Source organism: Xylocopa sonorina, chromosome 3, assembly GCF_050948175.1.
Source record: "Xylocopa sonorina isolate GNS202 chromosome 3, iyXylSono1_principal, whole genome shotgun sequence".
Classification (NCBI taxonomy): Eukaryota; Metazoa; Arthropoda; class Insecta; order Hymenoptera; family Apidae; genus Xylocopa; species Xylocopa sonorina.
The window spans coordinates 3,856,373-3,874,032 of NC_135195.1; the positions used below are offsets into that span (position 1 = coordinate 3,856,373).

Here is a 17,660-nt window from a genome sequence, read left to right on the forward strand (position 1 = left end):
TGTAAAGCTGTTTTCAAGAACTCAATCATTCTGCGTTCGAATTTCTGTATTATATTATTGGAAAATTATGTCTGTTTATTTATGTTTGTCACCAAGTTTCGCAATAGTTAAAACAAAATATCACTAAAATGAGTATCAACAGACATAATACGTGCAGACGTAATTCTGCACGTTTCTATACACCTTCATGGTCACATATACGTAGAATTCAGTTTTTACCAAAATTCGAGCTGTATCCTTGATACATGCTGTCTAGGGACAATTAGTTCGTTCTGCTGTTTAACTAGAAACAATAAAACTTCCCTTTTCTACCTACGTGCACTATATAATTCCTTCTGAGTTCTATCAACTACTGCCACTCGAGTTAATATTTCAATATCCTTAATCTAGTAGGACAATATCGTATGCAAATCCATTTCGCTTGTATACGACATTAAAAATGTTTCCTCACTTTAAATACTTAACATCATAGGATAAATTGAATAAGAGATAACGTTACGCCAACAATATTTATTTATTATGCTAATATTTTCTTCCATTAGTAAATCATTTTTATATGAAACGACTCGTTACGTTTCAAGCTGCACCGTTCTCGATCTCGTATAAAAATAGACGCTATAATAACGCATTTTGATCCCTGTTTAGGTGGAAAGCTGAATAGAAATAAAAAAAAAATAAAATAAGGAACAACCACTCTGAACTTTAAAATTGTTCGACGTTGAATCGCGCGTATCCGATCGCTTAATATCGTCATACTTACACGTGCACCTTTTCAAACGCTTTTCTTCGATTCTCGATTTGTATTAGCATAAGTAAAACATGGTAGACCGTTACAGGCGAAGTAAATACAAAATTTCTATTGTATGCTACATGTATTCTTACTAAAAGGAGACTTTGGGGATCAAAGAGGAGGAAAGAGAACATCAGGAAGAAACAGGGGTCGCTATCTTTAATAGTGCCTCTCCGTTTCGAATGATGGACGTAAAGGGTGTGTTCTCCGTTTCCCTTCTGAGATTTCTTACTGTTGATTATCATATATATATATATATATATATAGTATACAACCTGCGATATGGTCTCTCTATTGCTGATACCCTATAGGATTGCCACATACGAAGCTTAGATTATAATGTAGTTTATACGCTCGATCACGTTGAAGGTATTGTATACTTCTGAACGTTACAACGACCATCTTCGTTATAGACGACTCTTAAATATGTAATAACGGGCGTAACTATAGAACATGTAACATATATATGGAGATACATACATCATTTCTATATTTCTACTATAATCGATACTTTGTTGCCTCGCGGATAGTATACATAGTTTCTCGTACACGAATGCCATTAGAGTTGAATCCGAAAGAGTACCACGGACGGAAATTTTCACGCTTCTCGTTTCAAGAACTTCGTATAAAATTTTCTAATAACCTGTGTTACAAAATACCACAGAGGACTATTAAGTTGCTCGATTAGTTTCAGTCTAATTTTTGGTTAGAAGAAACGCAAAGTGAGAAGATACAGGCCTAATTTCTGTACTTAAAATCGAATTAAGCGTGTGTGTCAAGATGGTTGCTTGCAGAGTGACCAAAATTGCCGCGAAAAGTTCATTCGTATATGGAACTGTCTTTCGGATTCAATCAACGTGACGACGCGCTTCTTTTAGACTGCCTCTGAGCTGCTTCAAGCAGTCAGAGTGTCCACTTGGTTCTTCGGTATCTCGTTCTCGAAGTCCTCCACGGTCTCCACGCTTCTTGCAGGAGTGGTGCGACCTTCGTTGTTGGCGGTACCAGAGGTTCTTCTGGTGGTGACACCCGGAGGTAAGGTGGTCACATCGGAGCCAGCATCGCTTTCCGTCTGCAGGATAGTATCGTTCAAGGGTCTGACGTCGATCACACGCAGAATGAACGCTGAGCCGAATTCGTCGTTACTGTCGGTGTATCTTGTCTCGTTGATTGTCACCACGTGTCCATCGATAATCTGAAAAACCATGAGAATTATTGCAATCACGCGTATCGTTTTATCGTTGAGTTATTATTCCAATTGTAGCAGTGGAATAGTAATTTCTATCTCATGGATATACTTTTGTATAGTGTATACAAATCTTTGATAATGTATACATATATATATCTGATAAGGATCTTAAGTTACTTTAAAAAGGCAACGCGTAAATGTATGCAAGAGTGAAAAATGAAGGCTGCAAATCAGCTTAAGTGGCACAGTGATTAGCTCATCCCCGGAAATGTAGCAACTTGATCAGCATTGATGTGTAGATTACGTTGCGCAATTCATTACGTAAATTACGGCAATGCATGGCAAGCATTCAGACAGGGTCGATCGTACGCGTTACTTATGTTTTAGCCGTAACTCTTAAGCAGCGTCATCAGTTACATTCGAGTTAATGCAGCCGCTGAAATATCGCGTTTCATTATTTCATATTTCACAACTGACAAGAGACGAAACGATCGCACCGAGTCATCTATAATTATGCGTGAACTAAAATTCCTTCGTACTAAAAAAAAAAAGGAGAGATTTGCTAAATTAAACTAAACGCAACTGTATAAAATAATCTCGTTCTCAATAAATAAACTATACACGAACTTGAATGCAAATCATCTGAATCTTTGAATCGAATGCAAAATAAAATATTAGAAACGTTGCGATTAAAGAAACGCAAGAAAAAGAAGGCGATACGGAGATATCGCCTACCGAGAAATCACAACGAGCAGGAGAAGAACAGAATCCTTGTATCAGATAAGTAAGAAACCTCGTGGAGGTGAACAAATTGATTAACCGGACGAGGTAGCCGGAAGTGACCGTAACAATATGTCTGGCTGTGACTCACCTTGGTGGTCGAGGTTGTGTTCGCGCCTTCAGGTATCTTGCTCCAGTTGACGGTGCCTTCTTCTGGGATACGCGAAAAGATGCCAGCCAAGTGGTCCCTCAGCCTTCTCATGTTGGCTGGAAACAGGTCGAACAGCGGTTAGAAACAGTACGGCTGTCGCTTTGCGTACCTTCTGAGAGAACGCGAACCAGGAAGAAGGCAAGGAAGAGCCACCAGGGGAGGAAATGCAACGGATATGGAATTTTGATACTGTCAATGCTCCACGTCGGAAATATTGATAGAAACTTCACTCGATTGTAATAGACAGGTGCTTTGGTGTACATAGAGAGAAAACTGATGAGGTTGGAAATAATAGGTACATCTGTTCGAAGAAGACGCAACTAGGAAAAGGAACGATTTACCATTTTCAGTTAACGCATATTCGATCGTTGAATTATAGATGATCTCCTTATCGATCCTCTGAATTTTATTAAGATAGCAGAAGCATAATTTTGATTCGTTTTTTAGATAAATAAATTTGCCAATTTTTAAAATATTTTGATCGTTGTTGAACGTGAAATTAATGTTACACCTAGCATCGAGCAAAAATTTACCTAGCATTGTCATGGAATTTAGATTTCAATGGTATTAATTTCGAATCGATACGGAGATTAATAATAAAATTGTGCACTGGTATAGTTAGGCGAGCGATTATAAACTTTTAGCCGGTAATATATATTTTGTTGGGAAGCAGTTTAAAAAGTTTCATCGTTTGCTTGGTGAATTGAGTTTATGATAGAAATGCGAGCTTTCAATAGTTTCGAGGCTTAAAAGTTGTATTTGGTTTCATATAGCAGTATTTTTTTCTTTGTCAGCTGAATGTTTGGAGTTCCAGTCGAGATTTTAAGAGGTTCTATCGAATCGTTCATCGTTATATCGAGTCATAGCGTATGAATACTGATCAATACTATACTATTATTACTATTTTCTAATTATTATAAAACGTAAAAGGGCACAAGTCATAAATGTTGAAATTAAAAAGTTGCATGCATTTAAATGGTTCAAGGCTTGATTTAAATACTTTTTCAGCTGTTCAAGGTTTCGGTATATATACGTGTACCAATCTTACGATAACAAACATTTCGAAATATTGCATCGAATGAAATATTATCTGTTCGAAACGAACGACCGTAGAATTGAACTTGACCCCGTTGTTGACGAATCCAAAAATTGAGAATCAATTTATAAATGCATTTCATCCACCAGACATCACAGTTCAGGATTAATTGCAACTACGGTATTTATCGAACAAACATTGAGTGGGAAACATTATACGGAGATAAAACTATAAAAAAAGCCACTTTATAAAAGAGTTATTAAAAAAAAAAGAAGGAAAATATAGAAAATGCGGGGAAAGCCGAATATCTATTTCATCTATATATCACTTCGGGAAATCCGGAATTATTAAAGTAATTCGTTTCAACAATGGCATCAAAGTTCCATATAAATTTTACTATCCGATACTTCTATTATATTTTCACTTCGAAACACCATTTTTTCATCGGCTTTGTTTCCTCGAAAAATGGCAAACGCGGAAGCACTGTCCTTTGGCACGAGAACAGTAATAATTAGTTAAGCAACGTATTTAAACAACAGTTTTAATAACAAGCACAACATTCGTTTGCGCCACCATTTTTGCTTCACTCCAAAACAAATTGCTAAATAACATTACCAATTACAATGAAACAAACTGGCCTTCTTCTTCTGCACTTAAATAACTGCACGCGACCAGTCATCGAGAGTTTACTCTAGATAGCGCACAACCTCGATAATAATCAAACACATCGCATTACCACAACTATAAAACACCTTTACAACTACATCTGTCTGGTACTCCAATAAATTTTCCTTTTCCTCGACAAACATCCTTTTTATATACCATTCTTCTCCACATACTGTGTTACTTATGTACCATTCTCTCCATTCTCAACCAGTACGACGAGGACTGTTCCTCGCAGAACCAATAAAAGAAAATTTACCGTTCGAAAGTTTGTTTAGCCGAGCAAAGGCATGATTGGTCATGCAGAAATGAGACGTCCGCCGTCAATAGTAATACAGCTTAGTACCGTTTGTTTCGTCCACGATGAGCTGTGCTGCAGAAGAAGACTGCAATCGAAGTCGTGGTGTTAGCACAAGCCAAGAAGAGGTTGACGATGGTAATGGGAAACGATGTTGAAAAAGCCTTACGGCCCCTGCACGTATGCCTCCTGTCTTGAGGACGTAAGACTGGGATACCGACTGGGTGACAGGCACGAAAATAGAAGCTGTAATTACTTCTATAGACCGTCGTCGAAGATTGCTCGGCTAGCCACTCCATCAGTCGGTGAATAACGACTTAATAACTTTATGAGCTACGTGATTTTTTCATACTCAATTCAAGGATGCTCTAGCTTCGTATCTTATAGCACATTATTGTTAGAAACGGTTACGTTGCAGTGGTTTTCATATTACGCGTTACTGTACGTCATGAATTTGAGTAAATTTAAAAATGGCGGTTATTAGCGACAAGATGGATCCCATAAACCGCAAATCCTTCCATCGCACGCATCTCCGGGTCCTGCTTAACAAGATTTCGACGCAACCTAGCACGAATTAACCGTGTTACAGCAGAGTTCCGTGTAGCACGTAAAACTTGGGGGTAGTAATGAATTCGGGGTCGATAAGGAAATTGGAACAGAATTTTATATCGGGGTAGAGCAATAAGTGATTTGAAACTTTTGAAAAGTGACGTACGATATTGGTTGCGGGAGTTTTAGTCAGAATTTTCTTACGTAGGCGCTATCGATCGTCAGTATTCGTGTAACTGGGATAGTTATCCGATGGAAGTAGATTTTGAAGATAGAGTGGTATATTTAAACTTCGACCGCTTAGGGCAATTAGACTCTGCTCAGAATGCAGAGTTCTTGCAAGGTTTTTGACCTCTCAGGTTATTTCTGCTTCGATACCTGAGATTCTTCCTTCTAAATGAATTTTTACAATCGCGATCACAGTTTCACGTAATTCATACTTGTCGCGATTGATTGCACGAAGATACCTACATCGAGGATTCAATTTGTACAATCTTAATCAAATTTCGAGCTTGTAGTTTCTTTATACTTAACTCAAACCAGCGAAACTTACGACATCAACTTTAAGGGGGACGTAACGTCAATAAGGGAAGTTTATGAAACTTTGTGTGGACACTGGCTATTTAAGAACAGCATTCTTGAGTGGAGTTAAACAATTTACCTCATTCGAAGATCCCCAAGGATTCGTAATAATTGCAACTGCGATGTCTGCCGAAGAAATCGTCCCACGGGAATAGTTGACAAAAGTAAGAAGCGAAACGTAAATCTTCGCGATGAAACTCACGAGGGGGGACGTGAAATTTTATTTATTTCAATTCGAAGAGCGCATCGAGCAAAGAGACTGGCTCAAAACGGAATACATTTAGGCACCGGTTCCTTTGTAACTGGTCGAGCACGATTCCGGACTCGTAGACGTCAGCGTGCTGCCATAACTTGGCGATCATGGGCTCGCGGTACGCAATGCAGGGCAAACAGAACGTACGAGGCACAATAAAGACAAGCCTCGAGTTCGTATTGTATGGCACGAGCCACACTATGCTCGGTGGTCAGGCATCGCAAATCATCCAGGGCTCGTGCAACCGGGTAGAGGTTATTAAGGACTGCTAGAACGCAATAAAGATTAACTCTGGATGGTTGAAATTCGGCAAAGGCTACCTCTAAATCGTGGAACACGATGTACTGTGATATCGCGGCCATACAGAACCAGCTAGGCCTACGAGAACATGTGCATTCTGTCCAGAACTCGCGAGAGCCACTTCACCCTACGCTCGTTCCAACTGCGTGCCTCGTTTCATGATTATTTCCTTCGCACGAATCGTAATCGTAATATCTACATCTGTTTTATGGTGCATAGAATTTGTATTGTAATCGGAATTAAATATCGAGCAAAACACGAAACCAAGTATCGATACAGAATTCAATGGGTACGCAGCAGGTCTAGCGAAATGTTCACCGCGAGTTGCTTCGCAGCTCCACAGACGCACACAATGAGCATTCGAAAATCGCTTGTTCCTCAAAAGACAAAAGGTTATCGGGCAAACCTGTACACAAAACTTTTCTCATTATTTTAATACGTGGATTTGTACCATCTGTATACGCCATATCTATTGTCGTGCCACGAGGTACAATAAATTTAAGAATCATTTTTAATCATTGATTAAATTAATATTTTTATTAAGCATTTTTTCAAATCGCCAACTGAAATTTTGTGTACTGAAGAAGAGTATCGCGAATGCGAAGCGTTATGCGGAATCGTACTTTCGAACGTGCGATTGCACTTTCGGATAATTTAATATCTCGAGCTATCGGTACCAGTAGCTTCTTAAATGGCACGACTGATTTTTCCAGAGTAATTGGAACGTCGTTTCAGTTAACCATTTTTATCTGAACAATGTAACAATAATTTATTCTCGAATCGAGGGCACGAATCCGCGAGGATACGCGAAGATAACCGCGTCGATAAATTCCGCATATATTATTACGTTTACAATGGAGAACAAAATGGACTGCAACGACTTATTATTGCCACGCGGAATCTCGATCAGCAGGCGTAACTGTATTACGCTATTTTATTCCGTGACGCGCTCTCTTATTGTCAGTTGCGTACAGAAAATTTCGAGGAATTTATTTTTAACGAATCTGTGATCATGAAAAGAAACTCGCCGTGTCTTCGTTTATTTCTTTCCCATCGATTTATCGAAACCGAGACGGCACTGGGCGTACAGTGGGCACGTCGCAAATATATATCGCGGTTGCCCGTTGCCAAAAGACACAAAGACGCTTCATAATTGCTCGTAATTATTTTCCAGCCAGAGATTGGATACAATTATCTGCCGCCCCATTTACTAATGGCTCGTGCACGAGTTAATTTCGTTAAAAGTATCAAAGATAGAGATACAATTTCTTCTCCCGTATTGTGACGTTTCTAACATTGGTGGACCGAGTTTCTCTGTACGGAATAAAAGAGATACCGTTCCAATGTTTCCACAGCTGAACGCAAAGATATCTTTTTCATACATTATTACATTGCTCATCGAGGTTATTATTGCGATTGAAAATGCCACGTCGGATTATAATCGAATTAAACTTTTCTTCGTACACGTTACTTGTAATATTTATGTTTGTTTCGTGTTCTTAGTCGAAGACAAGCGAAGTAGCGCCTTAAACTTTTGAAATAAAACTTAATCTTTAACAAACAATAATAATTTGAGGCACAGAATTTCAGAAAATAAAATAGATTCATGTTGCACAGGATCCAAGAAAAATGGTCCCATAGATGTGCATCAAAAAGGTGGGACATTTTTAAATCCCACCGTGTCCCAAAGTGTTAATAAATAAACATAAAGGTGGTATACTATAACCTATTTTTTATTTTAAATATTTATATTTTAAAATAACTGGATATTAGCACATCCATGTTATTGGATGCTGTGCAGCTGCAATGCTGGAAAAAAACTGCTAATAATATGTATCTGTTTATTAATGGCCTTTGTTTGTTGCTACTTTACAAAATAAAAATTCTTAATTCATTCGAATCTTATCAAGAAATGAACTTAAAATCATAGAGAAAGAAATACAAAAATTCAACTCGCGCGATCCTCACGGCATTAACATTATTAATATCCTCATTTTCAAGCGAACGGTTTGCCAGGATACTCGCGCTCGGCTCGAAAACGCGAACCTCGAAGAAATCCAAATGGACTCTGATAAAACATCATTGGTACTTTGGACGATTCGCGAATGATTTTTCTCGAACGCAAATTTATCGACGCCTTAACGAGGGCCGATTCAGCGTCAACGATATTATGGTAATTCCCTCGATAATCGATTTCGCGTTGCTCCACGGCCCAGCCGGTGACCGCGATTTCACTTTTCCGTTCCTACGGACAGCCGCGAGGGAAATAACGTTTTATCGCGGTTAGACGGGAACAACCCCCCGCCGATTCGAGCGTTCCTGTGTCGCCAGAGGAACGTTTAGGACCCGTCGATAGGACCGTATCGCGAGCTACGACATCGAGAAATTGCGCGTAACGCGCATAAGAAACCGTGCTGTGTTTGCAGTTAATTACGAAGACAAGACGAGTGGGGAATGTGGGTAAAACGTGCTTGTACAGGAGCCCGTAAATGTTGCGCGAACGATGCATCCGCGAGTGATCACCTGTGTAACGACGATTTTAGGATAAACGTACCTTGGGGAGAAATCGATTTCATCGTGAAGTGTAAATGTATTTTAGTATGGATGGAGACGATTCTTAATTGTTTTGTGAACGGTGTTTGGAGACATTTGTTTCGTCGAGCACTTGTTAAATTCGTTGGTTAATTCTGGACGATGACACGAGCGTTCGAGAATGTTAAGCCAACACGAACATTAATTATTCACTTTATGAGGGCTCTCTTAAGCGAAAGTATGCGAAGGTGGTAATGTGTTACGAGTTGCGCGATTACGATTTAAATGGGCCGCAAACAGAGTGGAAGGATAAAAATGTTTGCGTAAAAAAGGGAACTGGAATTAAGATTACAGATATTCGAATGTAAATGGGGAATCCGAGTAAAGAGAAAGCCTACCATTTAATTAATGCGGCAAATAAATATTAGATGTATAACCGTTTGACTGTACGCGAAAATTAGTCTATAGATTAACTCATAATTACCAACTTATTACACGGAGTATCGAACATTCTAATTAAACAAAAATGTAGGCGGGTGCTGATTTAAAGTGTGTCGTACCAGCACTATACCATCTCGAACGAGATTCAATTTTAAATGCGCTCCCGTTGGCAGTTTTTCACCTTATCAAGGTTTTAATTACATTTTTAATAACACGATAGATCACGTATCACCATTCATTACGCTTAATATCTGCCTGCCACGAGAAATTAATAACAAGTACGGATCACAGATGGTTACCTACACATTTACCATATGTAAATAACTGGCGGTCACCCCGCTGGACTAACTATTAACGCAACACCTTGAATTAACATGATAAAAAAAAGTAAGCCAATCTATTATTCGATCAGCTAATTACCCTTTCTGTTCTGGTTTCCAACGACGAACCCACGAATAGCTTAATAATTTCACCTTGGCCGCCGCGGGAATTACGTTGAATTATGTAAGAACAACTGAGCCGTGTCCAAAAACCGGTAAAGCGAGACCTTGACACAGCTTTCGGAATCCTTGTCGATACGAACGTTTAAAAAGAGGTAACCGCAATGCGTGTAAGAAGGTACACGCTGCCCCGAGCCAGATTTTACAGGGCAAAAATGGCCGTTTTCGTCCGTGAAAAATCTGCTTCTTCCTTCGTTCGTTCGTGATACGAAACTATCGCGTTGTCGAAGTTATTTTACACGATTTTTGCTGATAAGCCAGGCTCGAGCCAGCGACTCGAAAAATTTTCGGGCTAGCTGGTGTCAAGGTTTTGGAAAACCGAGATAAGTGGACCGAAATGGTGTACCATTCTGCTCTCGACGTTTACGCTCCAGTTCGAGATAAAACCATGCGCTTAGTTCCTCGGATACTTTTGTACCTTTTGCGCGTGGCTTTTGTTCCTCACTTTTTAATCGATTGGAATGCGAGATAGTTGAAAGTGAGACGAGAAATTTACCATCGCGTTACGTGTTACTGCGGATTATTAAAGGCGTTTTAAATATTGCGCGATCTCGCGTCACAACAGCGCGTCCTAACTATTACGAAATACCATTTACAAGTTTTAATAAAAGCATTTTATATATATATATAAATTAAAATACGGTTATTTATTCATTTCATTCGCTTCGCTATCTCAAATTGCATTCTGACTTATCGCACTTGATATTTCAACATCGAAAGCTTGTAAATTACGAGTAAACGATTTGGCAAAACTTGAATTACTCCAACTTACAATTGAAACGTGCCGTTGAACGAACAATCAGCTTGAAATAGAGTAAAAGTTGCGAAAGCGCGCTGAAAAGGAAATTCTAATGGCGGCTCCCCGTTGTTTTACGCCGAGAAAGACTACTTACCAAATGTTTGTAAGAAGGAGGAAACAAAAACGCGAAAAGCGTTAAGAACGAAGTAAATGGGAAGGGTGGGTGCAACGGTAGTCGCGGTGAGTAAGTGAAAGGGCTAGGGTGCATTGGCACAATGATGCCAATTGAACGAAAAAACGAGGAAAGAGTATTCAAGGGCTGTAAGCTCCAAAAGCGAAGTCCTCTGCCGCCATTTGAACGCTCGAAACTTCTAGCGTTTACAATTTTCACGGATTTAACGAGAATATGAATCGCAACAACGCGCCTCTTCATCAACGAGGTAAATTTTTTAATTAACGAGATCGAATGAAACTGTAAAGGATCGTTCTGTCCATCAAAATTCACCACAAGCAAATAGAAACATAAATCTAAACGATTGAATAGTTGAAAACCTAGAAAATGCGGGGATTGAAAGGGTAAATAAAAAAAAAATTTGTCCCCTCTCTTTTACGTCGCACCCTTTTTGGCTCTCCAATTATTGAAATTTATGTTTGCTCGAACGCGTGGGAATTTAAAAAAAAAAAAAACGAAAAAAGCGCAGGACAGTCACGGTAATGAATGTTGCATGATTTCAGCGTGAAATGGTCCCCGCTGCGGGATCGATTGATAGCACCCAGTTTGGTTAATCGAAACGGATGGGTCCGCTCGATGAACACGTCCGAAAATGGCGTTTCGAAGGCACCGAATCACCCGAATGGCGACGACAGTTTCCGATTCCAGATTTTCTTGTTCGATCAGTCGAATCTCGCGGCCCCTGTTACATCAGCCGACAAAACGCTTCATTGCCGCGAATAAAATCCCTGACATTTCCATGTAACCATACCTGTCAACCCGACATTACGCAGTTGAATTCGCTCGTCAAATATCACGCGCGCAGGCGATCATAAGTGAGGCTCGATAAACTGGATTTATCAAAGCTGACGCGGGGTTCGAAGCTTTTCCCACCAGTTTCTATAATGCTCGTCAATAATCGGATCGAAAATTGACATAAACACCAACATTCTCTCTTAAATATTTTCACCCTGATTTTATTATTATCTTCCTGTATTCTCTTTTCTCTATTTCCTCATATACCATAAACTTCTCGTGAATTTTTGGTTTCAGATAGTTTTTTTCGTTCGAAATGTGATTCGTTGAATTTTTATGGATACTGGATACCGATTCGTGACTTAAGAGTTGTTTCTTAAAGACTGTTTTCAGATTTGTAGCAGTATTCTATAGAATAAATTACGCCCCACGATTTATGTCCTATATGTGGCACCCTTAGGATTTCTGATTGAAAATGTTAAGAACTGCGATTACAGTTCATTTCTTTGACCTAATTTCCTTTTGACGGTGGCTCAAACGAATCTTTTATTCATTACATCTCCCTCTTTAATTCTATAATTTTGCGTTTCGATTGAAACGGATGATTGTTCATTTTATTCGACGAGACATAAGCGAAAAATCAATTTCTTCGAGGAAACAAAATATTGTCGGATCGAGTCTCGTCCCTCTGCCTCTGCCACGACATCGAAGATCGCGTGCACAAAAACATTCCACTCGAAATAATTAAAGTAGTCAAGCGCGATTATTCGATCAATTAACAACGTAAACACTTTCTCCCTTTCTCTCCCTTTACTCGCCATTTCCCAAATAGTACCTCCAGACGAATTACCAGCATGCACCTTCATTTTCTACTCCATTCTTCGCCTCTGGAACTCGGAAATAAAACAATATTTACCAAAAGCATTTTCTCGACCCCGCTCTGCCACATGAACGCAACAATCTCTCTCTCTCTCTCTCTCTCTCTCTCCCTCTTTCTCTTTCTCTTTCGCCTCTCTTCCTTTTCAGAAAACAGCCCCGTGCCACCCTCGAGCCCTCTCGTTTCTCCTTTCATCGCCCGGCTTCTCTTTTCAGGCGTAAATTTTCTCCCCTCTTTAACAACGACTCCGCTACCCTGCGCTCCTCTGCAACTTTTAATCCTGAAGACCCTTTCTTCCACTCTGGCTGGCAGCGGATACGTTAACGTGGATCTGAATAACGACTCATCGAGTCGTGCAATCGGCGATTACTGAAAATTGCTGCCCGTTCGCCTCTCTCTTTCTCTCTCTCTCTCTATCTCTCTTTGTCTCTCGACCTCTTTCCTCCTGTCCAATAAATTACACGATCGATCCGCGCAATTATTCCCCTCTCGTCCATTCCTTTTTCATCTTTCGTTTGCTTTGTACCGTCGCCCGCGTCCCTTTTGTATCGGGATAGACAAACGCGTCGAAAATGGCCTCTCGTTGGTGAAAGTGGTCGGCTGGACAAGTTAAGTTCGTATTTGCAGTACAGGGTGCTTGGTTGCCGATTGCTTAGAACGATGCGAGAGGAGACTCGAGAATAACGAAACTCTTCTAACCGGACTCTTTCAATATTTAAATATCGCGCGCAAACGCGAGTGCGTTAACTGGTGGATTTATAAGACGATAAGATCAAACTTGCCAAACTTGTTTCTCTGCGTGTACGACTAACACGATACATCCTATTACTCTCTTCGAAATTTGCTCGATCTCATCTTTTCTTAATGTCAGGAGAAATGAAAGATCGACATATAGATTTGTCTAATAACGGATCGCGAGAGATTCGAAAGTTTCTTAAAGGAAGAAGAACGCAACTGGGTCATGGCGGAAATGTGAAGCCACCGAAGACCACGGCGGAGATAAACGAAACTGTATAGAAGGATACGATTCCACACGCACTCTGCGAATTATGGCAATAACTAGTATCATATATATATGTATATAATTACTATCCAATTCCATCGTTACAGCCCTCGAACTCCTCGTCCAGCTATTTCACCCCAATACCTAGTAATCTCGCGCGCAAAGAAATCCCAACGCGATCACGTGCAGGCGTCCACATTAGCCAAACCCGTTCCCCCTCGAGAACGAAGCCTCGAGCCTTCCTATCGTTTCGTAATTCTTAACCATCGTCTCGTTTCGCTCCGTAGAATAACACCTTTCGTTTTGGCCGGTCTCTGTAGCCGAACAGTTTGCACACGATGCGCCTCCGCGTTGGCGTAACAAGGGGTCGACCTCTGAGAGCCATCCGCGTCTCTCGCGTTTTGCAACGGTTACGCAACCGCGGCAGGATACGGATAATCGTCGGTTTTTACTCGGCGATCTCGTTATTGCCACGGTAGCCTTCTGCTTTGCATCGAGATCGCGCCGTTTCCACGGACCGTGATTGTTCGCTTCTTTCTGTTTTTTCTTTTCCCTTTTTTGTTTGCCTCTCTATCGCCCAAGAGGAAACCAAGTCGAAGCGTTGCTCTATTTTGTGGTTTGTTATCGGGCAGCGATTACTCGACCGCGTTTAAGCACGGATAACACTGGAATGCATCTCGATTGTTCTCTTTCTTCTTTTTGAGATCATTTTATCGAGCACGCGACGGGTTCGTTGCGAACACGCCCAAAATTGAATTTTATTTATTTAGTTTGAAAGCACTTTTCGCGATATTACATGTTATACTGTAATTAGATTCCCGTCCCGTTGTCGAATGTTAAATATATGGATTGACACGTTATTAAACATACCGCGTTACCAAATGCTAAAAGGTACGATATTTTCAGAATTTTAGTAGTAATAAATGTGAATTTTATTTTCTACGCGTTGTTTTTCACCTTTAAATTCGAATTCGAATCAATGTTGCTTACAATCGCGGTTATTCGATATGAATTAAATAAACCAGCCGTACAATGGCAATTAAATAACAATTGACTATCCGCGGAACAATCGCGAGGGCTGTCGCGAACGCTTACCATCCCTTCCTGCATTTTATTACCGTAGACAACCGTTCGAAGCATCCGGCTCTGATGTTGCTTTTCAATTCTCGGTTTCAACGTCAAGCGGTATGAAAATATAATCGGTTTTAAATGCACAGGCACGCGGCGTGCCGTTTCTCGCGGATAAATTTCGCTTATTGTCCCCGGGCGTTTCGCTTAATTTCCACCCGAAATGGCGAACGCCGTTTCCTCTCCCCTGGTCGACGCGTGTATAAAAGGATGTTTAAATGATGAAGATTAAGACGCGTTTAACAAATCATACGATCGCTACAGCTGAACGGGGAAGCGAGAGATTCATCGAGCCACCCGTTCAAAAGTTCCCGCGGCATTAAATATACAATAGGATCGGTCGAGACCATTTTGTTCAATTTTAAATCTACATTTTTATTGAGGTCGATTTGACTTTTAAAAGTGGCGACGCTCCGCCGGAGTGGTGAATTTGTGATAAGAAAATATATTTAAATTGTAATCCCGTTCCGGTGACAAAAAAAATGGCCGTGTTTAAAGGCTCGATTCGTTTGATTGCTTTTCACACAGACAATCAAAGGATCGAGAAATTCTGTTTGTACCGAGATAACGGGGTTCTTCAATGATGTCCACGTGTTTATTTAATGATCGCATACATGATTTGCATCGCACGATTTCATTGGAAATATCTATGGGTCTTCAATGTGGTAAAGTAAAATAAGATAATTGCTTTAATTTATGAAAATCAGTTGGAATAAAAGACTGTTGCAATAATTGCTTAAGAAAAGTTATTCAACAAACGTTATGATTCATCGCGAGAGGGCTATTAGTCATTCACTAAGGAACTTAGAGACGCTTCTTAATAGTTTCACAACGTTGACCAACATTCTTCCTGTTCATCATCAGTAACCAACGCATCAGAAGATTCCTCAATTTCGTAACTAAGATTTACGAGCGTTAACCCACGTTTAATTTGTTGGCTGCATATTTCTTAATCGGAGCATCTTTAATAAATGCAATTAAATACTAATGAATTAAAGTTGGATTCATTTTAGTTCTTTTAAATTAGGCTAATGCAGTTTCTGTTTAACTATGGCGATTTCTGTATGTTTTCTTTATGTTTTTCTTATCCTTAAAGCGGTTTGAATACTTAGGTCTGTTGCTATGTTATAAAAATGGATTCTATTGGATTCGTCTTACTCAGATAACACACTTGCAGTCATCTTCGATTTTATAAAGCTGCTTATTAAATATTGTAATAATTTAAATTTATATGTACATAATCCAGATTATATCATTAAAACGGAAATAAGGATTGCGAAATTTATTTTTAAACATGTTTGCAGCTGCATATTATTTCAATTCGAGAGTTCGAACATGTAATGGATACCAAACACGAGTAGTGCATAGCTATCCGTAAAAAATCGCTGAATTTGTCAAATAATTTACTCGAAAGATGATACAAATATTACCATTTACTTTGATAAAAATTTCCTTCACTTAGAAATTGAAATTAGAATTAAAACCGGTCGCAGATGTTCGAAACCTTCAATCTTAATCCAAAGTGGAGATATATAAGAAAACAGATCGATACGAAATTCAATCTGCAATTAAATGCAGCCTTCGGTACATAAAAGGGTGTAATTTGGTATCAGCTGTTACGCATATGTCAACAGATTAATCTCCCCGTTGAACTCTGCGAACGAAATCACGAAAGTGCTCACCAGCTCGTGAAAAAATTCTTTTTTACCACCTTGTCATTCAGCGGGGAATGGTTTACAATTGAACAGATTGCGTTCGCGTAACGTGGACTACTTTAATCTCTTTACTGTCATTTCGTACGGTGTTTTACGGCCATTGGTAACGTAGGGTGCGAGAAACGAAGGGGTGAGTGTTAAAACTGAACGAGATGTGGACGTTTATATTTGTGAAGATGTCATTTCGAATATTCTTGAATAGTTGCAAATGTTTGAGAGTATTCTAAACTTTATGCATAAGAATGTGCATGTGCGTGTGTGTGAGTACCTGAGAAAACAAGGAAATGCATGAAAATCAGGAAGCGTGAGTTTAGTTTAGTTCAAAAAGAGCAACGGTGTTTCCACTAAAAATAAAATTAACTTTTCAATTCTCACAGTATCAACGATGGATATAATCGCAAAAATTCGTGTCTCGGTTCGGCACGGAGAGTGTTTCCTCCTGTACAGCTGGGGGGAGCGCAAAGAGAAACACGCTTTTAATTTTGTCGCAGTTAATTCTTGGCGAAGTATTTACGGAAACGGAGGAAAATTTCATTTCTTGAGAAAAACGGCCGACGTGCCGGAATTCGCGGGATATCGATAGTCTTTCATAAAAAAAGGTGCTTTATCAACCATTTTTCACTTCTTTTTAGTTATTTACACAGCTTTCACCCCACGGTTGTTTTCGTGCGTTGGTTTACTCGATCCATTTCCGAGTTTTTAAATCTCCCACGATGTTTGCATCGAGAAATTTGTTCCACCTTGCCAAAATGCATGAAAACACTTGATATTCTATGAACTTTTGTTTCATCATTCGCTTCTGGTTTAGTTTTATATCATTGCTTAAATAGGACCCACTCGTCCCCATAATTTTCTCCTCCAACCACCAACAACGTACATGCTTCTCGTTCGAAAGATACGAAGGCCCCCCGCCCCGAACTTTTGCTCATCCCGCAGACCATGAGACCGCATTCGTACAGCCATAGATATATCCGCCATTCTCATGGGTGAGCATGCACAGACGCGGAGGGCGTGCATGTTTTCGAGAATGTCGAGTCCGCTTAAACGCCGCTTCATTGCGAATTCCACGCGATAATGTCATCAATCTTTTCCCATCGCGGCCGGGCTCCTCCGCGATTCTTCTTCGTTTGTTCCTTGATTTCTTCCCCAGCTCGTCGCTCCCGTCTCGAC

The 17,660-nt window shown here is 39.9% G+C and overlaps 1 protein-coding gene across 1 annotated transcript in view; it reads right to left on the minus strand.

Annotated features, from left to right (window-relative positions):
• Window positions 1-495: 495 nt before the first annotated feature.
• Window positions 496-17,660, minus strand: part of LOC143422556 (icarapin-like) — a 54,571-nt gene continuing 37,406 nt past the window's right edge. The window contains exons 3-4 of the mRNA XM_076893305.1: window positions 2,848-2,963; window positions 496-1,982 (exon numbers count right to left, since the gene is read on the minus strand). Of these exons, the coding sequence (XP_076749420.1) occupies window positions 1,686-1,982; window positions 2,848-2,963 (413 nt within the window). The 3' untranslated portion in view covers window positions 496-1,685. The remainder of the gene's footprint in view (window positions 1,983-2,847; window positions 2,964-17,660) is intronic.